The sequence below is a fragment of the Moschus berezovskii genome, chromosome 18 (assembly GCF_049115385.1).
Source record: "Moschus berezovskii isolate FMDL1 chromosome 18, NW_MosBer_1.0, whole genome shotgun sequence".
Lineage (NCBI taxonomy): Eukaryota > Metazoa > Chordata > Mammalia > Artiodactyla > Moschidae > Moschus > Moschus berezovskii.
In genome coordinates this window covers 60,780,773-60,805,941 of record NC_142477.1, presented here as the reverse complement: position 1 = coordinate 60,805,941, position 25,169 = coordinate 60,780,773, and the positions used below count along the sequence as shown (strand labels likewise).

At 37.3% G+C, this 25,169-nt stretch overlaps 2 protein-coding genes across 5 annotated transcripts in view; both read right to left on the bottom strand.

The window, feature by feature from the left end:
• Positions 1–25,169, bottom strand: part of IPO11 (importin 11) — a 203,585-nt gene that overhangs the window by 30,101 nt on the left and 148,315 nt on the right. For 2 of the 4 annotated variants that reach the window (XM_088827722.1, XM_055422006.2), the window contains one exon: positions 2,867–2,962. In XM_088827722.1, the coding sequence (XP_088683848.1) occupies positions 2,867–2,962 (96 nt within the window). Of the gene's footprint in view, positions 1–2,833; positions 2,963–17,416; positions 17,536–25,169 lie in introns of those variants that run through there. The other 2 variants (XR_016035238.1, XM_088827723.1) reach the window with 2 other exon arrangements.
• Positions 14,774–17,440, bottom strand: LRRC70 (leucine rich repeat containing 70). The gene is made up of 2 exons (XM_055422007.2): positions 17,309–17,440; positions 14,774–16,817 (listed from the first exon to the last, which is right to left on the bottom strand). The coding sequence occupies exon 2, from the start codon at positions 16,804–16,806 to the stop codon at positions 14,911–14,913; it is 1,896 nt and encodes a 631-aa protein (XP_055277982.2). The 5' UTR covers positions 16,807–16,817; positions 17,309–17,440; the 3' UTR covers positions 14,774–14,910.

Below are 25,169 nucleotides of genomic sequence, written 5' to 3'. Positions count from 1 at the left end.
TTCCTTCTACATGATAACAGGAACCAGGTAATTCCAAATGCTTTTCTTTGCCCTTGGTAGTTAGTAAAGTCAAGGCTGTTTTACACCTAGACGGCATGTTTCTCCATTCAAGGTTTCTTGCTTAAATTCCTTCAATCCAATATTAATAGTTTTCAGTCACAAAGAGCATGTGCTTTTCTTATTCACTGCCTCAAATCCTCTTATGACCACTAAATTGAATATATGCAACTAACAGTTGTATGTTAGTAGTATAGACAAAGTGCCACGAAGGAACAGAAAGTGAAAGTGTTTGTCACTCCTATTAGCCCTGTCTGACTCTTTGTGACCCCATGAACTGTAGCCTGTCAGGCTACTCTGTCCATGAGATTTCCCAGGCAAGAATACTAGTGTGCATAGCCATGCCCTTCTCCAGAGAATCTTCCCAACCCAGGGATCAAACCCAGGTTTCCTACACTGCAGGCAGATTCTTTACCATCTAAGCCACCAAGAAGCAGAGAAGGAAGCAATGAATTTTTACTGAGACTATGCAAAGGAATCTAGAAGTAGGTACTTGCTATACAGGGCAATGCTGAGGGCATGACCTGCCAAGGAGAAGAAATGTTATGAGTCAAAGGAAATAGCACATTTGGGAAAGGGGAAAGAATTTAGAGAGGAAGAGAAAAAGCCAATAATGTAAATTGAAGATCAGCAAAGAACGGTGTCCCATCAATTTCATGTTATACAAAACTGGGCTTCTAATTTTAAGAAGCGGAGCAGAATAGATCAGAAGGGTTAACTGGAGAGAGGCATCAAGGAGGTCACTGAGACCCACACAAGTTAGGGCAATACAGAGGGGATAAGTCAGAGTCAAGGAACCAAGGCTGCTTCAGACATTCTCTATTCCATCAGGAAAAGCTGTCTGGTGAGTCAATATATTAAGAGGAGGGAAAGTGCTTATAAAAGCCTACATTTTATTTTTGTTTCTAAAAAACTACATCCTTGATGGCTGGTATATTTTGTACTCTCTAACTATAAAACCACAACTTATGAGTCTCCTTTCTTCCTTATTCCCAAATTTGGCAACAGGTTTGTTGCCAACTTCATTTGTCAATGTGCCTAAAAACAATGTATTATTTAAGGAAAAAAAGGGAATCCAGTCTAAACAAAGACAAGCAGAAGGCAAATTATAAGCATCATTGATATATTTTCCTGGTTTAATAAAATAAGAACTCTATTAACTAAAAAGAAACTCAGGGCAAAAAGATGAAACTAAAAGATACACTAAACACAAAAATTAACTCAAAAAGAATCAAAGATTTGAACTTAAGACCTGAAACAATAAAACTCCTACAAGAAAACACAGTGGTTAGCTCCTTCACACTGGTCTTGGTGATGATTTTTTTATATCTGCTCTGAAAACAAAGGCAACAAAAACAAACAAGTGGAACTACATCAAACCAAAAACTTCTGTACAGCAAAGGAAACCATCAACAGAATGAAAAGGCAACTTAATGAAAGAAAATATTTACAAATCATGCATTTGATAAAGGGTTAAGGTCCAAAATATATCAACTGATTCAACTCAATACCAAAAAATCAAACAAGCTGATTAAAAAACAGTCAGAGAATCTGCATAGACATTTTTCCAAATTAGACATACAGATGACCAACAGACACAGGAAAGATCCCAACATCATCAATCATCAGGGAGATGGAAACCCAAACCACAGTACTGTATCACATCTGTTAGAATGGCCATCCTCAAGCCAGGAAAACAGGCTAAATACATTACTGAGGAGAAGTCAGGCAGTCTGGAATCTCATGAAGCCTTCCTTATCATTATATGAAGTATTCCCTTTATTAATATCAGTATTAAGAGGAAAGGTGTGACAATTCTACTATGAAAGGATACAATGATTAAAAATTTTATTCAAATTAACAGATAAATGTGAGATTATCAGCATTCCTGATAACATGATTTTAACTAAGCTCCTGAAGAATACAGTTGATCTTTGAACAACACAGATTTGAATTGTGTAGATTTTTTTCAATAAACTCATATAATAGTGCTACACATATTACAGTACGACACGACCTGTGCTTGATTGAATCCACAGATACAGAATTTCAGACATAGAGGGTTTCTGTAAAGTTATATTTGGATTTTCAACTGAGAAGAGGGTTGGTGCTCCAAACCCCCATCCGCGCTGTACAAGGATCCACTGAAATTTTAGTACTCTCTTTGGAACTAGTCAAGTACCATGCGACCCTCTACTATCTTAGAGGTGCCACTGATGCTTCAACCAGTCAAATACAAATATAGGATGCTAATCCACTCCCCCTTTTCTCTATAACTTGCCTGAAGGGCAAGGGAACACTGTTAGTGGAAAAAAAGAACATATTCAAAATATTCTGAAAGACAAGATCAGGCATATTGAAGGTAGTATGCCTAGTGGGATGGGGTGGGGGGGGGAGGGGGGTTCAAGGACAGGACATACATACATCTGTGGCTGATTCATGTTGATGTATGTAGAAACCAACACAATATTGCAAAGCAATTACCCTTCAATTAAAAATAAATTAATTTAAAAATCTTAAAAAGGGAATTTATATGACAAACTACACTTGCAATATTTTTTAAAACCTAATGTCAAGACAGAAAATGACTGACTAGACCAAAGAACCCCAATTCAAAATTTCACTATAAAAAAATTTAGCTTATCTCAAGATGAAACAAATATTACAAGCAAAATAACAACAAAAAAAAGTTTTATTTTATAAAGACAAAATTTAAAAGCTGCCATACGATGCTTATATGGTTATGATAAACAAAAATAACGTAGGGTATAATTACCGAAGTTCAAGTGCAATTAAATGATACACCTACTCTTTATAAGTTCCCGTTTCAGGATCTTCCGTCATGACGTCATGGAGTCCCTCCACTGAGATGTTTATAATACCACAGAATTTATCCTGGATAACACTAGGATACAAGAAGAGCAAAACATGTTGAAATGGATTATTTCAACAGACAATCGCTTTTTTCCCTCCTAACTATCCTCTTGAACATGCAGATAAATTTTACTGTGAAAGTATAAATGAAACTTTCAAAATCTATTTCTTAAAGCAGAAATTGTGCTTTGCATATTACATTAAAATTTTCTTTCTCTGGATTACCAGTATGCTTAAATACTTACATGGGTAGATTAGATGGGAAAGAAATACTTTAACATTATTATAATAATCTTGTGTTAATGTTATAATCAAAAAGATAAAGGTACAAAATGTTAAAGCCATAGACTGTGAAAAAATATCTGTAAAACAAACATCTGATGAAGATCCTGGCTCTGAAAACTCAGACAACAAATAACTCAATCTAAAAATGGGGCAAAAATTGAACAGACATTTCCCCAAGTAAGACAGACAGATGGCATATGAGCACTTGAAAAAATGCTCAATATCATTCATTAGTCATCAAAGAAATACAAATTAAAACTGTAATGAGATTTTAATAAAAAGTAAAATGATGAAGACTGACAATACCAAGCGCTGGCAAGAGTGAGAATCAATAGGACCTCTCATACAGTGCCAGTGAGAATAAACATCCATTTGGGAAGAAACATTCGTAATTTTTATGAAGTTAAACATTCCATACATGTAAGCAATCTCATTCCTAGGTATTCACCCAAGACCAAAAGAAGTATTCTCAGAACTGTATGTGAATATTGGTAGTAGCTTTATTCATAACCCCAAACTACAAATGATCCGAATGTCCACAACTAACAAATGGATAAACTGTGGGTCATTTGTCCAACAGAACAATCAGCAATGAAAGGAAACAACCTAGAGATACATGTAACAAGCTGGAAAACAACCTCAAAAAACATTATGCTAAGAAAAACAGACTTGAAAGGCTATATACTGCATGACTTCATTTATGTATGTGCCTTTCTGGAAAGGCAAAATTACTTCATCAGTGGTTGTCAGGCAAAGGCACCACAAGGGAACTTTTGCAGTGATGGTTACATACTGTACCTTGAGTGTGGTACTGTTCTATACTGTGTACATCTGTCAAAACTGTATGCTTATAAGAGGTTTTACTCTATGTGAACTATACCTTAATAAGCCTGACTTTAAAAAAGGAGAAGTATATAATCATCCACTGGTACACAAAATTATGCTATTTGAATTTTAAAATAATTTTAAAATTTAAATTATTTAACTCTTTACTCCAGAGAATTCATAGTATCATTCCTGCATGGGACATATCATGTTTCTCATATTGCATTAATAAACATAATTAAGTTTTTAAATATTCAGTAAAGTAGTTCCCAAAGTCAACACAATTTGGGTAATGTTCCCGCCTGTGTAAAGTCAAAATCATTTGTCTGTACTCTCAAGTGTGATCAGATTTTAGAGAACTAAATCAACAGATCGGCAAAATAATAAAAAGCTGATATCACTGTTATATTTTAATGTGTATATAACAGCCTATTGAAATAGTATATATTTTTGATATCACTATATATCCTTCACATAAGAATTAAAAACTTCTCTCCACTCCCCCATGCCACCCCTCTAGGTCACACAGCTGATTCACACTGTTGTACAGCAGAAACGAACACAACACTGTAAAGCGGTTATGGGCTTCCCAGGTGGTGCTAGTGGTAAAGAACCTGCCTACTGGTGCAGGAGACGTAAGAAATGTGTGTTCGATCCCTGGGTTGGAAAGATCCCTTAAGGAAATGGAAACCCACTGCATTATTCTTGCCTGGAGAATTCCATGGACAGAGGAGCCTGGCAGGCTACAGCCCACGGGGTCACAAAGGATCGGACACCACTGAAGTGACTTAGCATACAGCACTAAGCAGTTACACTCAAATTTAAAATAACAATAAAGTGGGGGAAAAAAGAACTAAAAAAAAAATCTCTAAAGAAACACAGTCTGCCTTATGTGGTTCAGATAGAAACATCTTAGAGAAAAAGGTACTGGAGCCAGTAGGCATATGACAAGATGCTCAACATGCTAATTATTCAGTTCAGTTCAGTCGCTCAGTCGTGTCCGACTCTCCGCGACCCCACGAATCACAGCACGCCAGGCCTCCCTGTCCATCACCAACTCCTGGAGTTCACTCAAACTCATGTCCATCGAGTCGATGATGCCATCCAGCCATCTCATTCTCTGTCGTCCCCTTCTCCTCCCACCCCCAATCCCTCCCAGCATCAGTCTTTTCCAGTGAGTCAACTCTTCGCATGGGGTGGCCAAAGTATTGCAGTTTCAGTTTTACCATCAGTCCTTCCAATGAACACCCAGGATTGATCTCCTTTAGAATGGACTGGTTGGATCTCCTTGCAGTCCAAGGGACTCTCAAGAGTCTTCTCCAGCACCACAGTTCAAAAGCATCAATTCTTCGGCGATCAGCTTTCTTCACAGTCCAACTCTCACATCCATATGTGACCACGGGAAAAACCATAGCCTTGACTAGACGGACCCTGGTTGGCAAAGTAATGTCTCTGCTTTTTAATATACTATCTAGGTTGGTCATAACTTTCCTTCCAAGGAGTAAGCGTCTTTTAATTTCATGGCTGCAATCAGCATCTGCAGTGATTTTGGAGCCCCCAAAAATAAAGTCTGACACTGTTTCCACTGTTTTTCCATCTATTTCCCATGAAGTGATGGGACCAGATGCCATGATCTTTGTTTTCTGAATGTCGAGCTTCAAGCCAACCTTTTCACTCTCCTCTTTCACTTTCATCAAGAGGCTTTTTAGTTCCTCTTCACTTTCTGCCATAAGGGTGGTGTCATCTGCATATCTGAGGTTATTGATATTTCTCTCGGCAATCTTGATTCCAGCTTGTGCTTCTTCCAGCCCAGCGTTCCTCATGATGTACTCTGCATAGAAGTTAAATAAGCAGGGTCACAATATACAACCTTGACGTACTCCTTTTCCTATTTGGAACCAGTCTGTTGTTCCATGTCCAGTTCTAACTGTTGCTTCCTGACCTGCATACAGGTTTCTCAACAGGCAGGTCAGGTGGTCTGGGATTCCCATCTCTTTCAGAATGTTCCACAGTTTATTGTGATCCACACAGTCAAAGGCTTTGGCATAGTCAATGAAGCAGAAATAGATGTTTTTCTGGAACTCTGGCTTTCTCCATGATCCAGCGGATGTTGGCAATTTGATCTCTGGTGCCTCTGCCTTTTCTAAAACCTGCTTGAACATCTGGGAGTTCACGGTTCACATACTGCTGAAGCCTGGCTTGGAGAATTTTGAGCATGACTTTACTAGCGTGTGAGATGAGTGCAATTGTGCAGTAATTTGAGCATTCTTTGGCATTCCCTTTCTTTGGGATTGGAATAAAGACTGACCTTTTCCAGTCCTGTGGCCACTGCTGAGTTTTCCAAATTTGCTGACATACTGAGTGCAGCACTTTCACAGCATCATCTTTCAGGATTTGAAATAGCTCAATTGGAATTCCATCACTAATTATTAGACAAATGCAAATCAAAACTACAATGAGGTATCCCCCTGTACCAGTCAGAATGGCCATCATCAAAAAGTGTACAAATAAGAAATACTGGGGAGAATGTAGCGGAAAAGGAACCCTCCTACACTGTTGGTGGGAATGTAACTTGGTGCATCCACTATAGAGAACAGAATGAATGTTCCTTAAAAAACAGAAAATGGAGTTACCACTATGATCGAGCAATTCCACTCTGGGCATAAATCCAGAAAAGGTGAAGACTCTAATTCAAAAAAATACAAGCTCCACAAAGTTCAAAGCAACATAATTTACAATAGCCAAAACAAGGAAACAACTAAATATCCACCATGAGGTCTATATACACACATACACATATATACACATTGGGATACTGCTGCTGCTGCTGCTAAGTCGCTTCAGTCGTGTCCGACTCTGTGCGACCCCATAGATGGCAGCCCACCAGGCTCCCCCGTCCCTGGGATTCTCCAGGCAAGAACACTGGAGAGGGTCGCCATGTCCTTCTCCACATTGGGATACTACTCAGGCATAAAAAAGAATGAAATAATACCATTTGCAGCAACATGGGTGGACTGAGAGATTATCATATTAAGTGAAGTAAGCTAAACAGAGAAAGACAAATACTATATGATATCAATTAATATGTGAAATCTAAAAAAATGATACAAAGTAACTTATTCATGAAACAAATAGACTCAAAGATATGGAAAACAAATTTATGGATACCAAAGAGGGAAGGTGGAGAAGGATAAATTAGGAATTTGGGATTAAGAGATATATATTAGTATGTATGAAGTAGATTATCAAGAAGGACCTACTGTATAGCATAGGAAACTATACTCAGTATCTTGTCAAAATCTACAATGGAGAAGAATCTGAAAAATAATACACACACACACACACACACACACACACACACACACGGGCTTCCCAGGTGGCTCAGTGGTAAAGAATCTGCCTGTCAATGCAGGAGACTGGGGTTCTATTTCTGGGTTGGGAAGATCCCTTGGAGAAGGAAACAACAACCGACTCCAGTATTACTGCCTGGAAAATCACATGGACAGAGGAGCCTGGTGGGCAGTAGTCCATGAGGGTCACAAAAAAGAGCCGGACATGACTTGGCCACCAAAACAACAATAAGTCATACTGATCACTGCTGGAGCTACCAGCATGGGCACACATTTCTGAGGAGACAGTAAGAAGACATATCTTTGCCATAATTAGAAAATAACACAGTTCCACATAATCAGGCCTCAATTCAGATATGCACATTTATGGAATGAGCTGAGAACAGATTATGATAATCAAACTGCAACATGGACAAGATAAACTTTTGACTGCACAGTTACTGCCAAAGCAGTAACTTCACCCCTTTCTCATAAATGAAGAGACTGTTTAGCTGACACTGTTGGAACCAGAATAAAGTCTGAACAGTTCTGACAGAAATCTAGTGGGTTAGGAATCTGAGGTTTACAGAAAGCCAAAAAACAGAATTAGTGAAAGCCTGACAAAAAAGAAGTGTCAAAATCTGACAGAAGATAGGATAAGGATATTCCCAGAAGGAGACTGGACACAGGCCAGAGGACACAGGTCCACCCTCTCCCCTGCCTGAACACACTAGTCAGAAGAAAAACTTGTCCTGGCTTAAAGAAGTCAGTCAAGTGACCATCGGGATTCACCCCCTTTCTTCCCTCCCCTGCCAGCAGATGAACTTCTAGCTCTACCAAGAGAAGTCTGGATGGACGCCTATCTTGTAGGGGTGAAGAACTGAGGTGAGGCAATCTCAGTCTGTCATTTTTTTTCACTAAAATGTGACCCATGCTGCACAGAAAAGGACACAAGAGGCAGAAATCTAGCTGGGGAAAGGGAAAAGTGAAAGTGAAGTCGCTTAGTCGTGTCTGACTCTTTGCGACCCCATGTACCGTAGCCTACCAGGTTTCTCCGTCCATGGGATTTTCCAGGCAAGCGTACCAGAGTGGGTTGCCATTTCCTTCTCCAGGGAATCTTCCTGACCCAGGGATCGAACCCAGGTCTCCTGCATTGCAGGCCGACACTTTACCCTCTGAGCTACCAGGGAAGGGGAGGGTTACTTCCAGTAGACAGAGGGACACCATGCTCACTCTGGAGTGTCTATTAGCTACCAGAGGGAGTGAGGCTTGGATTTCAAGAGGGAAAATGACTATGGCCCAAAATAGAAACGTATGTAATTTGGCTTTGAATGAAAAGGGTCGATTCTAGAAGAGAAGTACCGAAGAAAAGGATTCTATGCAATATTTATATGTGTGTGTGAGTGTCCTCAGTCGTGTCTGATTCTTTGCGACACCAGGGACTGCAGCCTGCCAGGCTCCTCTGTCCATGGGATTTCCAGGCAAGAATACTCAAGTGGCGTGTCATGCCCTCCTCCAGGGGATCTTCCCAACCCAGGGATTAAATCCTGTCTTCTGCACTGGCAGGCAGATTCTTTACCACTAGCGCCACCTGGGAAGCACATATTTGGGGATCAGTAAAAGGAGAAGTAATGTATCTTCAGAGCATTCAAATTCAAAAAATCACTCAGAAGGATACAACTCAATTATCATTCATTAAGTAGTTTGGGAAAAGAACCCCAGAATAGTGGGGTAACAAAAACGCTAGATGAGGCTTGTACTTTCCTGGCATACAGAACAGATATTTAAAGAAAAGAAGCACTATGAAGTTATATTTTTTTTCCTCCTTTTTGAAGTATTACAGAAATGTTCCTTCCAAATGTGTAAAATGTAACACTTTAAAAAGAAGCATTTAAAGTAAAAATTTTATACAATATTCTATATGAAGTTTTGAATATTAGGTATTTGCTTTCCTTTTTATTCACACAATTCTCTCAATGCTATATTTTATAAATTAAGCGTCTTGTTTTCTGTAATATACAATCCTTCTGAATTACATGCTTTAAAATGTAGTTGGACATCTAAAATGGAAACAACCAAAAGAGAGCTGTAAACCAGGAACTAAACAGCAATGGGTTTGGCGGAAGAGAGAAGAGAAAAGTCATTGTACTTAGATAATCTTATATACATTATTTCTTTAAACACAACAAGCCAAGAATTAGATATTATACTATTTTTGTTTATGAAAAAAGCTCAGTTTTTCCTTTAATATGTGCTACATACTGGACTTATATGAGTAACACATTATTGGAATTCTCAGTGTATCATCTCCTAATAGTAGTCTTCTCGTGTAAATCCACTCGAATCTAGTGTCAGGTATAATGTGGAGAAGTAAAAAGTAGCCAGAGGAGACCATGTACTTTTAGAAATTTTAATTTTCTGAAACCTATGCATACCACAAGTGGCAGTTCACATTAGCTAGAACACAGCCATCTAGTGCCCCTGAAAGAATTAGCCAAACTCCATGCTAGTCTATACAACTGTGCTTGGATATCCATGGATGCTCAAGTCCCTTATACTCTAAAATGATATAGTACATGAGATCTTCTGTATCCATGGATATGGAAACTGAGGTTTTCTACAGCAGAGGAGAAAAAATAACATTCAGGAGTTTACAAACAAAAAAACCTGATAGCTGATTATTAAAGCCAAAACTTTATCTTAGTGTTGTCCCACGAGCAAACTTCAGTAGACTGGCTTACTGAGTATTAAAAGCAGGTGGATTTATACCAGGAAATCAATTAATTTGTGCTTCCCAAGTGGAAAGTGAAAAGTGAAAATGTTAGTCACTCAGTCATGTCCGACTCTGCGACACCATGGACTGTAGCCCACCGGGCTTCTCTGTCCATGGAATTCTCCAGGCAAGAATACTGGAATCAGTAGCCACTCCCTTCTCCAGGGGATCTTCCCAACCCAGGGATTGAACCCAGGCCTCTCATACTGAAGACAGATTCTTTACCATCTGAGTCACCAGGGAAGAATCTGCCTGCCAATGCAGGAGTCACAAGAGACATGAGTCTGATCCCTGGGCCAGGAAGACCCCCTGGAGTCCCTTAGGGTAACATTATGCGTCATGTGAATACAGAATAAATAATCATGGGAATTAATGATCCCCAAAGCTCACGGCAACCCACTCCAGTGTTCTTGCCTGGAGAATCCCAGGGACGGCGGAGCCTGGTCGGCTGCTGTCTGTGGGGTCGCACAGAGTTGGACACGACTGAGGTGACTTAGCAGCAGTAGTAGCAGTAGCAGCAAAGCTCAAAAACTGCCCTCCCTTGTTTTATAAACTATATTAATTTTACTTATTTCTTTTTTAAATTACAAGTATGGGTAACTAAGCTGTAGATAACATATTACAACTGATTCATCTACACCAGATTTGAGGCAGAAAACAGAACAGAAAATCGCTGTATTGAAACCTATGTCTGAAACATTCATCTTAGATAATGCAAGGAATGTTTAACACCAGGAAGAAAAAAGACAATAAAATTAAAACTGAAGGGCAAGAAGTATCAGCAGTCTTCCTTTTTAGTTATCACTTTTTCTTATGGTACATATTTGGTTGATACTTTAATTTATTTGCACAGGCCAGAGTTATACCTACACTACAGAAAGAAAGCAGGCCTTTTTAAACATCTGCTTGCTTTGTATATATGTGTGTGTATATACATAATATATATATGTATATATACACAAACGTTAAATAAATCGGTGAGGGCATGAAAAATTTTACTCAGTAGGTAAAAATCACCTGATCATTGAAAACAATTCCACTCTTTAGTAAACTTTCTTTTTTAGTCAAGTGCACAGGAGTGAAACTTCAGCTCTTAATCTTAGTATTTCCTAGAAGTATGACATTTTGAGGTTACTTTCCAGGTATATAAAAGTACCTGCAGAATATGTGAATTGCAGAAACTTCATGGAAAGTGATTTTTTTTTCCTTACTTTTAAAAACTATGCACAATACTAAAGAAAAAAAAAATCCTTCTTTCTTGTGTTTTCCACCCAACTTAAAAAAATCACAGTGGCTTAAAACTATTTCTGTCCTTTTGTATCATTACACACTCAACAACAGGTGTTCAGAAAACAAAATGCCCCTAGAAAGATAATCCAAAATTCTTAATCCCAAAGGCACAAATCAAAAAAAAAAAAATTTTAATATTCATCTGGTTACCAAACAATAATAATAGATTAAATGTGAACAGGACTCTAGTTTCTTTTCACTTGTCCAACTTTTATTAGTAATTTTCTAGTTAGCACCTTTTCACCATCATAGACCATAACTTCTCGATGTGATGAATTTACATACTTAACATCACATCTTCATCCCCTTGGGCCCTGGAGAAAAACAGGTATTCAGGAACACAACACTTACAAGAACACAAAATTTTAAATTACCTGTTCTGAACAGTTTTATAACCTAAAGTTGATGATTTAAGTTTTTCATAGTAGCAAGCCCAAGAAAGAAACCAGAACTTTAGTCACTTTAAAATTTTCTCTGCTGTAACTAGATCACAACTCGTATACTGCACCTAATAATATTTGAACTCAAATCCTAAGTTAGAGGGTGGATGAACTTAGGGCAATTTAAGAAAACAAATACATTTTTAAGCACTAAAAGCCACAACCAAATAAAATATTCTCTAAAGTATATTTTTCTGCTTATATTAACAAGTCTAAGTAAAGAACAGTTTATTGAAAAAAAAAGGAAAAAGCCCTGATATATCGGTCTTATTACATACATCTTTCTACACAGTTAATTCTCTTCATGGTCATGTGAAAAGTGTATGAATTAGTAAACCTAGTTCCATTGACAAATGGTAGCAAGGAAATAGGATAAAAAAATTCATGTGGAAATTCACTGAGTTATTTACAAATAAAAATTTATACCCAACAATTATCCTTACAAAGTCTTTCACATTATAAGCCATTCTCCCACTGTACATCTGTGTGCTCAGTAGTCTCTGACTCTATGTGACCCTGTGGACTGTAGCCCTCCAGGCTCCTCTGTACATGGAATTTTCCAGGCAAGAATATTTCCTACTCCAGGGGATCTTCCCAACCCAGTGATCAAACCCATGTCTCTTGCATCTCCTGCATTGGTAGGCAGATTTTTTTTTTTTTAACCACTAGTGCCACCTGGGAAGCTCATATTATAAACCATCCTTCCAATTAACTATTTTTTAATGAGTGCAGAGAGGCAGGGGGGAAAAAGCAAGCCATTCTCTTTAAGACAATAAGAAATAACTACAATGATCTGTGTGTAGTGGATTGAGAAGAAACTGCCATTTTACATGATTTTCAACAGGAAGACTATGCTTTAAGAAATACTGTTCAATGAAGATATACTAAAGTTCCATAAAAAGGAGATGATCAATGACCGGTATAGAACTGTTTGGAAAAGACATTAGGGTGAAAAAACCTAACCAGTACTTGTTTTCAATGCTTATAGGAATCACCTGACAAACTAGTTCTTGTGTTTTTCTTGTTTTGTTTTTTTAAGTAATAAAAAAGAATTGAATAGATTTGATAATTATGGGATTGGACGCATAACCTCACCATTATAAATGTTTTTAAAAACTATACTTGAGATGGTGCAATACTGAAAAAAGTGGGCCCATTATCTCGTTAATAGCACTCCCTAACTGTGAAATCATTAACAATCTAGATAATAATTATACAACTCATTCATATCCCTCCTAAGGGATATGAATACCTACCTAAGGCCCCATTAGTAAGTCCAGAAACAGAAAAATACAAGTTTTAATGAGAAATGAAACAGGCCTTCTAAGGAGAAAAATATATATATTATTCAGTGGGTGATGCATGTGAACAAAGTCTAACTGGCAAAGAGAACAACGTTCTCTTTGGTTTCACCTACCCCATTCTCCTTACTCTTAGTCCAGAGCAGCACAACACACTACAAGTCCATGCATGTGTTTTTCAGTCTGGCCCAGCAACAGAAGACAAGCAAAGAAGTGGGAAGAACAAGGAGTGTGACAGGATGGGTGACGTGCATGCAAAGCCAGCTTGGTGGGCAGGAAGACCTAACATCAAAGCTCATTTTCAGAGCCGTGGAAAAGGTTTCCAGGCTTCCCCCCTTCCACCCCCTCCCCCGCCATTTTCACAACCCTTGAAAACAAACATGACACATTTTGCTGTTTTTGTTGTGGTGTGGGTAAGATAAAGGAGTAAAAATATCCTAATTACATATGGGTCCCCCTCCACCTTAAAGCTTAAACACTTGGCTATCTCTATAATCCTCAAGTTTAAGAATAGTCCACGTATGTGTTCTATTTGAATGTTCTATTTCTTGACCTAAGTGGTGACTCAAACAGGTCTATTTCGTTCTGTATGTGGTTTATAAATGAACAGACGTTTTCTAAAATGTTGCTGTAATCTTAAGGCAAACATTTCCCCAAAACTTAACATACGATTTCTCCCTCGTCTGCCACTCAACCAATCATCAAGGCACCTTGCAAAGTAGCTCAAGAATCCATCCATCCTCTCTGCCAACACCCTGGCCCAGGCTGCCAGCATCTCTCCCCTGGATTAATGATTCAGATTAATCCTGGTTCTAGTCTTGTTACTTCCAGAAACAGTGCACTTTCAGTTTGTACTTGCCAAATGCTAAATGTTTAAAAGAAGCACTGAATGTGTCACCAAATAGATAGCATTTGCTACTTTTACCACTGCTTAAGATCCTTCCATGGCCCCCAGCTGCCACAGGGAAAAACATGAAATTACAACATCCTTCATCATCTGATTTTTCTCTCTAGCTGCAGATCTCAATACCATTCACAACTTCAGATGGAGTGAATTTTAGTTCCTGCAAGCAGTATTCTATTTCTTCAACCCTTCTGATACAATGTTATCTCTACCTACTACTCAGCTCTCCTCACTAGGTTAATGTCTACTCATTCTTTGCAAGCCAGTTTCAATATCCCTCTTCTTATAAATCCTTCTCTCATCTCCATAGATGTTATACAAAACAGTACCTCCAAGTGCAGTACTTACCATACTGTACAATAACCCTATGTGTCCTCCTCAATACTTCAAGCTCTACCAAAAATAGGAACCATGTCCGTGTTGTTCACAATTATAACCCTAGCAGCCAGGCAGCAGGACAGCAGAAAATTAAAAGCATGCACTCTGGAATTTGGGACACTTTCTTAACTCACTCTGCCTAGGTTTCCCTATCTGTAAAACGAAGATATTATTACCTTATAGGCTTTTTAAGGATTCAGTGTTATATGTAAAACATTTAACATAGTGCTTGGTACACAGAAATGTTAGCTATTATTATTACTTAATATAGTGCCTATCAATGATAATATTTACGGAATGAATACAGTATTCACAAATTATTAAAAACCTGTATTTATTATACTAAGCTCACAGAAATCATCATATACCCAAAGTCTATAATTCTATAGGGATGTTTCAGTTTTATTCATGTCCATGACACTGAGGTTCTCTTGAAGCCCATTATTTAATTGAATTATAAGGCAGAATGTTCAAAGAGAATGACCTGTGCCTCACTTTCAGGAACAATTTGTTTATGAAGCTGAATCTGCTCCAAACCAGGGCTTTCTACAGAATTTGGGGAAGTGTTACAAATTGAAGCTGTTACATTATACCTTGCTGACTGATAAAAGCTGTAGTATTCAAGTCTATTTTCCCCTGAGTTTTCTGGTGCCTTTAGTTTTTGTTTAAATTGAACAACTTTGTAGATCAAAAAAACAATTAAAACACAGGCTAAAATAAAAAAAGCTAGCAAAATGTCAAAAGCCTCATTCAGCTTTTCAACTTCTTGTGTACAGATCGGAGATGTTTTCCCTGATACTGAAGCAGCATCAATCGGTAGAGCACTTTTTTTTTCCAAGTTCAAGTTAACCGGAGAAGTACGCTGTATTTGCACAGGTAACATCGCAGTAGTCTGTAATGGATTACCAAAGGTATTCTCTTGAAAAAATCTACTGACAGGTGAAGTACGGATTCGTTCCCCGAAAGTAACGCTCGCAGTGTTTTCCAAATGTTTCCCGTTTGTGGTTATTTTATGCCAGGCCATCATTAACGCAGTGGTCTTGTGGTAAATATGAAGAGATGATATAGCCCAAGTTCTGGATACATTTGCAGAAGATGTAACACAATTTGTAAAGTCAGTCCATTTAACATAATGCAACGCTCTGCCACGCATGGATAGGGGATTCTGACAAAAGATGTTTAGAGTAATGGCTGAAGACGCTAACCAGTCACGAAGACCCAATAGTTTGCAGTTACATTCCCAAGGATTAGAATCTGCCTGAAGATGAATCAGTGAAGACAATGGCTTAAGGACCCTTGGATGTAAGTCTGTAAGATTATTAAATGACAGGTTAAGAATCTTCAAAGATGTTCCCATGTTTTCAAATGTATTATTATCAATGCTGATTATTCTGTTTCTATCTAACCTAAGGTAAATTAAATTCTTTAACAAACTAAATGTGTCAGAATTTAAATTTTCTAAATCATTATGACTTAAGATCAAATGTTTAAGGTTACTAATTCCACTAAATCCATCCCTAGTAACATTTTTAATTCTTGAATTTTTCAGGAGGAGATACTCCAAATTGACAAGCCCTTTAAATGCAAAGGGCTGTATTGTTTCAATATGGTTATGAGACAAAGAAAGTCTTTTAAGACTCTTAAGTACTTCAAAAGTATTTGATGGTACTTTTGTTAAATTATTACCTTCTAGATACAAACAATCCAGGTTTCCAAGGTGTTGAAAGCCTGAGTCTGATATTCTCAAAATTTTATTGTTTGACAAATCAAGTATCCGAAGAGCAATCATACCAACAAAGGTACCACTCCCGATGACAGTGAGGCGATTTCTTTGCAGATTTAAGTACTGAACTGAAACTAGATCGTGAAACACTCCTCTTGGAACAAAAGATACTTGATTAGACTGTAAATATAAATTACGAAGATTGGAAAGTCCCTCAAATATTCCAGGATCCAAGCGTTTTATAAAATTATTATTCAGATACAGAAAATACAGATGCCTCAAATGAACAAAAGCTTTTGGATATACATACACAATGCTAGAATTATCTAAATGCAATGCTACAAGAGAATGAAGTCCAGTTAAGTCACTTTCATTTATATGAGATATATTATTTCCAGTCAGATACAGAAAAACTGTACTTTCAGGGAAATTCTTGGGAATACTTGAAAGGCCTAAGTTACGGCAGTTAATTTGTCTCCCAGTGCAGAGCTGGCAAACAGACGAACATCCAAGAATCTCTTTATGGAATAATAATACAAGATAACAGGTAACAAGTAGAAACAGTCGTAGGCAAGGCAGAAAAAAACGTACTCCACACATAGCCCTGTTCTTGGTTTCTCTGTTCATATCAAAATTGGCTACAAAAAGAAAAGGTAAAACTTTAAATCATCAAAAAGTTCTTTAACTGAAAGCTTTATAGTACTAGAAATTCTATTCCCTATTTTATTAGGATTAGCCATAATACTAAATATCATAAATCATACTACAGTGATAGCATAAAATAATAAGTTTGAAATATGTTCTAGAATTATTAGCACCTCTAGGCCATTAACTCACTGTTTAACAAAATGATAATCAAATTTAATGAACTGCAAAATAAAATGTTTGCTAAGTTAACCTAAAATATTACAACTGACTATAACAGAATTGACAAATGATGATGCAGAGATAAAGATCTTGGATATAAATATGCCCTTCATCAACTTTGTCTACTATCCATTTAACAACATAATTTTCGAAAACACAAATTCAGTACAGAACAATTAAACTCTCTTTAAACTATGGATTTTTACAAATCGAATTATTTCTTGTTTCAGCTAAAAGTTCATATTTAAATAAATAATCTTACCAAGAACAGGAAATTCATAGTATTAACACTCAGCTGATTCAAGTAAAGGTTTTCTTTCTAAATCTGAAGAACGACATTTCTAGGCTGCATTTCTTCTGTGGCACTGCTGGCCTCCACCCGTCCACCTTTTTTTATTTTAAGTCACAATTTGCTCAGGAAACACCACTCTTCACATTAGTTCCTCCACTCTCAGTGTGTGAAACACGGGTTGTCATGGATACAGGAAACTGAGGGACAGGAAGTCACGTTATCTGTGTTTCAAAAGTTTGCTAAAAGGAAATCTCAGGAACTTATTTTTTCAGAATGCAGTTAATCTGAGTTTTCCCAATGCACAAACCTAAATATTTCATCTTTAAAATAAGCATTTTTAAAAATATGTATTATTTAAATATTCAGAATGAACAAACTCTGTATACATCAACTACACATAGCTATCAAATGGAAAAAACAAGTTGAAATAAAATATAAAGAGTAATGTAACTTCTGCGAATTTTTCAAATGCATAGAATATTTCTATTTCTATTATTCTGAGTATACAGTAGAGACTTTAATATTGTTTTATTCCTTAAAAAAATAGGTAGCAAAAGAAGTAATTTAGAATGATGAACATAAAGCCTGTTCCTCTGTGCTCTCCTTTTTTGATTAAAAAAAAACTGGCACATAAAAAGTACTGAATACCACCAATAAGTACCTTAATACATTAAGGTATATGCCTTGAGCTGGAAAATGATAATTTGTATACCAAATCACTGACAAAGGTAATCTTTGATGAAAGAGACACTTTAATGACTTTTCATTATATATACATCTAAATTAGTCTGAATTCTTTATAAAACACATCTGTGTATAATGCAATTCTTTAAAGTAAGGATTTAAAGCACTGACTATACACCATATATATTATGTACTGTTCAGTCATTAATTTTCCAAATATCTGACTGCTTAGGCTTTCTAATTCTGACTTATTAATATTACTAATACCCTGACAGTGTGATTAAAATATCAGTAGTAATATGTATAATTGTATACCATAACTCCCTTTTGATACTAAAGCAGCTTTTTCATATCAAGACAATTACTTCAAATAATAATATGAATTATTTCCATATTAATATTTTAACCCAGTATTTTTTTACAATAAAAAATCAGAAGTGCACTCTAGATACAATTTTATCAAAATGATTTACAAATCTCATGACTATCTTTTGAGGCCTCTATTGTTATTACTATTTTATAGTTACAGAAATTAGAAAACAGCAACCAAAAATCTAAATGACAGGGAGACAACATCAATTAGAGGTAAAGATGAAAGAAGAACTAGGTTTTTCAAGTTCATTTTTTTCATATTTTGAATAACATATAGGATTTTTTTTCAATTATGTCACGTAACTTAAAGAATTATGATGGGGTTTAGGACATGCTACCACAAAATACAGCACCCTGGCATACTGACTACTTTACGCTGAAGGAGAGTGAGCATACAGCGTAAGCAGGAAGTTCTCTTTCTGATCTCTATCACCCCCAGCCACAGCCCCATACTCCTTGCCCTTTTCCCCAGAAACAAGTCATTAAACCCCCGAGTGAGAAATGCCCTCCCTAGGAGGGATTGGGGGTGGGAGGAGACGGGGACGACAGAGAATGAGATGGCTGGATGGCATCACCGACTTGATGGACATGAGTTTGAGTGAACTCCGGGTGTTGGTGATGGACAGGAAGGACTGGCGTGCTGTGATTCATGGGGTCGCAAAGAGTTGGACACGACTGAGCGACTGAACTGAACTGAACTGGGAGGAAGGGAGCACCCTTATCTTCAAAAGTAAGAGGACTCAGAAGAACCCAAACAAATAGGACTTGCAAATTTTCCCCTGGTTTATTACACATACTTATCTCTTACCCTTTACCTTACATATCTTCCCATGACTCTGCACCAAACTTGGTGTAAAAAAACACAGGTTTAATGGTTTCTTTGGGTCTTCATTTCCTCATGAAGTCTCTCATGTCATGTAAAAGTGAAAAGTGTTAGTCGCTCTGCTGCTGCTGCTGCTGCTAAGTCACTTCAGTCGTGTCCAACTCTGTGTGACCCCCTAGACGGAAGCCCACCAGGCTCCCCCGTCCCTGGGATTCTCCAGGCAAGAACACTGGAGTGGGTTGCCATTTCCTTCTCCAATGTGTGAAAGTGAAAAGTGAAAGTGAAGTCGCTCAGTGGTGTCTGACCTTTAGCGACCCCACGGACTGCAGCCTACCAGGCTGCTCCATCCATGGGATTTTCTAGGCAAGAGTACTGGAGTGGCTTGCCATTGCCTTCTCCACTCAGTCATGTCCAATTCTTTGCAACCCCATGGACTATAGCCCACCAGGCTCCTTTGTCCATGAGGATTCTCCTGGCATGAATACTGGATGGATTTTCATTCCCTTCTTCAGGGGATCTTCCCGACTCAGGGGTCGAACCCAGGTCTCCTGCTTCTTCTGCATTGCAGGCAGATTTCTTTCCAGTCTGAGCCACCAGGGAAGACCAACTCTCTCCCCAAATGTTCCTCATTTGGGTTTGTCTGATATTTCCTCATGGTCAGATCCAGGTTCATCTTCCCTGGTTGGAATATTACATAAGTGATATGTTCTTGAAATATCACATCTAGCAGTTCACGGTGTTCACCTGCTTCTCATTCATGATGTTAATTCTGAAGGTCGCTAAGAGTCAGACATGACTTAGCAACTGAACAACCGCCACCCACTTCCCTGGTGGTCCAGCGGTTAAGACTCTGCGCTTCCACTGCAGGAGGTGTGGGTTCGACCCCTGGTAAGGGAACTACTATCCTGCATGCCACATGGTGTGCCCCACCAAAAACTGAAAAACCATTCAGTCAATCAGTGTTTTTCTTTTTTTTAGATGTCATTTAAAAGTCATAAGCATTCAGGAACTTCCCTAAGCAGTTAGGACAGGAGACGGAAGACATAAGTAGTTGTTTTTCTAAGACGCCAGGTTGAACTGAACAATAGTGTGTAAAGTGAATGCACAGCATGGTTCCCTAACACATGAAAGAAACTTCAAAAATACTGCTGAATGTCTGCTGTATCAGTATCACAGGCGTGACATTAGATAGGAAGGTAGGGGCACTTTAGTTCTGCTGCATGTTTCAAGGGTACAATGAATTTGTATTGGAAATGAAAACCAAAATGGACTATTTCCATTAAAATTCTAAGGTGGAAGGACAGAAACACTTCAAAATACCTCCAAATGTGCCAAACTTCTGGGTGGGGAGAAACATTGGGTTTTCAAAGGACTGTTCAGAAAAAAAAGTCGACATTCAGCTTTGAAAAGTTTTATAAATGACAATAAATTTTTTTTAAGCACCAAAACCAGATATTAATAATCTACCTCTTTTTTCCACAAAACTACTCAGTGAACATGCATTTATGGCACCAACTGTTCATCTTCCTATCATCTTGTCTACACCGCCCAGCTTCTGTTACTGAAAGATACATGTGCACAGTCTAATCAAAAAATAATAACATGAAAAGCTGCATCACAGAGGGGTTGTTCCTCATAGACTGAAATGATCTGAACCAATCTGATGTAACATAATATTTTCCTCTGTCACTGTATCTTTGCTCATTCTTATCTCTATAGACAAGCACGCCCCTAATACTTCAAACTCTTGCCAGGATATCCACATCAAGATCTACCCTCTTCATACACAGGTCAGATGTCAAGTACAAAGCTTCTGCTGTCACAATGTACACAAAATCGACCTTTCAAACTCTGCTGGCATGTGATGTTAACACTCACCTTGTGCTTTTCAAATATCCTGGTATCAGCTACCAACCCTTCAAGTTTACCACTCTTTTACATACTCCCCAAACTAGAACTGTCATCTTCCCTCGTAGCTCAGCTGGTAAAGAATCTGCATAAAAGGCAGGAGACCCAGGTTCGATTCCAGGGTCAGAAAGATCCCCTGCAGAAGGAAATGTCAACCCATTCCAGTATTCTTGCCTGGAAAATCCCATGGACAGAGGAGCCTGGCAGGCTAGAGTCCACGGGGTCACAAGAGTCTGACATGACATAGTGACTAAACCACCACCCAATTAGAACTACGAGTTTCTCAATGGTAATATCTATGCCTAAAAGTCCTCTGTATTCCATATTACTTAGTTAATACAGTTTTTTATAAACAGATTTTCAATATATATTCTAATGCAATAACATAATTCAAGCCAAATTCACCATCTGCATATTTCTTTAAAAGCTGATATAACTGTGATTACAATAACATAAATGCCTCTGCTGTTTCCCAAACCCATATAATCACTGCATAAAACTCACTATTTGACCACTCCCAAGACCTAACCAAACAAATATATTAACACAGGGGGAAAATGCCATACGCAGTAGGTAACATATTTCTGTGATTCTCTTAAGACCCTGCAGCATTGCACTACATTTTAATCACAGGGGAATTTAGACAAGTTATTTCAAATTAAAACAAAGTAGGCTGATCACAACAAACATAAAGGTAAAAAGAAATATGTCTATTAAGGAGTAAAATTCCCAGAGACACCAGTAATTACTGTAATTTCCTGCTCTCCATTTTTTCTCCTATAGTTCTTTAGACAATCAAAAGCAACTGCAAAAGAACTACATTGACATTAAAATCGCTCTGATAAGTATAAAGTAAAAGCAAACAAAGAGTTTTTAAAAGTAGGCATTCTATTCAAAACAAGGACCGAATCTGTTGGTCATAATCTATGTGAATATCAACCACACGAGATTTCCTTTTCTGTCTGGGCATAGCAAACTTGTCAGTTTTCTCTTCCTCTCCACCCATGGAAATGGGGCAGAGGAAAAGGCTGCATTTCTTGGACCTAAAGTGTTTGGGATCCAGAATTCACAAAGCCGGCTTTTTGCAATATAGTATTATAAATTTCCTTTGATTTCTCTAAATTATCAACGTGCAACATGCCTTATAAATAATACTCTTATTAGACGAAAACGTCAAACAAAACCACCACTGGAGAAAAACAGCTCAGTCAGTGTCTCTAAACTGACTGACTTTAAATTCAGGGGAATAACAGAAAGACTGGCGACACACCAGAAATTCAACTCTCACAGAACAACAGATTACTTACTACTTTTATAACAGCTAAATCCCAGGAGAGTAATTTTATTTGTCAGTACATGGACAGAGTATTTCAGTGCCTCTATGAAAATAGCAATACTATGCAGCAGCACCAATCTGATAATGAAAAAATGATACTAATTGAAGAACAAGCTGCTTTTGATAGAATATATCAGTTTTTCTAAACGTAAAACGTATGGGTTTTTTTTCATACAGAATGAAATGTAATCTAGTAATAACTATAGCAGTTACTGTAGCAATAATAATAGGAAGTAGTATCTATTGAGTTATTTATATGTAACATATAGAAGCAAGTAACATTATACAAAAAATCTAATAATAACCAATGAGTTTTGAATTATCTCACTTAACCTTTACCAAAGGATGTCTACATAAGAGATACTATTAACCTCATTTTAAAAATGAAGAAACAAAGGTAAAGAATTTAAATAGCTTGCCCAGAATCACAATTAAAAGGTAACAGAAAGTTGGGAGTAAGATGCTCAAAACACTAAGGTATATGTTTAATGATGATTTTCAGGAACCCCCAAATTAGCACAATCAATCGTCAAAAGATGTTGTGTCAAGCAAGCTTCCCAAAGGTAAGTAATGGTATAGCTGCTGCTGCTGCTAAGCCACTTCAGTCGTGTTCGCCTCTGTGTGACCCCATAGACAGAAGCCAGGTTCCTACTACAATTAGATACCACTTCATACCAACCAGTATGGCTATAATCAAAAAGAATAATGCGTGCTGCTAAGGGTATGCAGAGACTAGAATCCTTATACAATGCTGGTAGGAATATAAAATGATATAGCTAATTTGAAAACAGCCTTAAAAAGTTAAAACAGAATCGCTATACAACCCAGGAATACACAAGAGAAATGATAAATATATACACAAAAACTTGTATGCAAATAATAGCAGCATTATTCACAATAGCCAAAAGGTAGAAACAGCTCACATGTCCATCACTTGATGACTAGAGAAACAAAATGCGGTATATTCATACAGAAGACTACTATTTAGCAACAAAAAGAAAACAGTGATACCTGTCACAACGTGTAAACTCTGAAAACATACTAATTTAAGGAAGTCAGTCACAAAAACCACACAATGTCTGATTCCATTTGAAGGAAATGTCCAGAATAGGCAAACCTCTATAGAGACAGAAAGTAGGTAAGTGGTTGGCTGGGGAAAGGAATAAGTGATAAGGACTGCTGAAGAGTATGTGGCTCCTGAAACTTTTGCAACTTGTTTTAAGTCGCTGGATATATTCCAGTGTCTCCTAGTTTTTAGTCTATGGGAACTTGACTAGACTTTGCATCCTACCACTGTGTGAAAACTGTATAAAATCTAATTATGTTGAATTGGTTCATGGTGATTTTCAGGTCTATTATATCTCTGCACTTCTCTGCATATTCATTCTATTAATTTTTGAGAGTCTGATATTGAAATTGCAACTAAAAATTTTAATTTATCAAAAAAAATTATATAACGGAACTATCTGTAACTTTGTTCTATATTTTCCAAGTCTCCTGTAAATGTGTTATCATACTTCCATAATTTAAAAAATAAAAGAGAAAAATATTAAAGAAAAAGAGTACATGGTTCCTTTGGAAATGACAAAATGCTCTAAAATTGACTGTGGTGATGGATGCACAACTCCATGGACACACTAAAAACTACTGAACTGTACACTTTAAATGGGTGAACTGAATTCTATCCTAATAAGCTATTACCACACACACACACAAGATGCTTCTAAGACGTTTTTCTTGTGAAAGATGTACAAAAAAAAATTGAGAATGAATTTTTACTGTAGAAAACCCACTAAACTATTATGTTAAGAATTCACTGATAAAAGAAAATACTATAAAATGCTAAATAAGAATGCATTACCTAGACGTTAAAATGCATCCTATTTTAAAGGAAGAAAATAAAATTTTGTCACATTAAATACGCACTTAGGAATGGTCAGTTTAAACCAAACAGGATTCTGGTAAAACAATACATCCACAATTTCAAAAATTTTAAACTGCCTTTTATTTAACTATATTTAAACATTACTTTGTCAACAAAGGTCCATCTAGTCAAGGCTATGGTTTTTCCAATACTTATGTATGAATATACGAGCTGGACTATAAAGAAAGCTGAGCGCCGAAGAATTGATACTTTTGAACTGTGGTGTTGGAGAAGACCCTTGAGAGTCCCTTGGACTGCAAGGAGATCCAACCAGTTCATCCTAAAGGAAATCAGTCCTGGGTGTTCATTGGAAGGACTGATGCTAAAGCTGAAACTCCAATATTTTGGCCACCTCATGTGAAGAGTTGACTCATTAGAAGAGACCGTAATGTTGGGAAAGACTGAAGGCAGGAGGAGAAGGGGACGACAGAGGATGAGATGGTTAGATGGCATCACCAACTCAATGGACATGAGTTTGGGTAAACTCTGGGAGTTGGTGATAGACAGGGAGGCCTGGCATTCTGCGGTTCATGGGGTCGCAAAGAGTTGGACACAATTGAGTGACTGAACTGAATTGAAACTGTACCAAAGTATTACTCCTTGGAACCTATCATCTTGATTCTACTATCTTGTTTTAAAACTTGTAAACTAGTTTAGAAAATTATATTAGAAAATTTGTACAGAATAATAAATTTCCAAATATTGATATTTTATTTATACTGTTCTTTGAGATAAAAGAGAACTATGGAGAGATACTAAGTGACCAATCCAAGCATGTCTAGTA

Bases quoted from the DNA above. Each gene is read 5' to 3' on its own strand.
- LRRC70 (XM_055422007.2), bottom strand. From the start codon at position 16,806: ATGAACAGAGAAACCAAGAACAGGGCTATGTGTGGAGTACGTTTTTTT.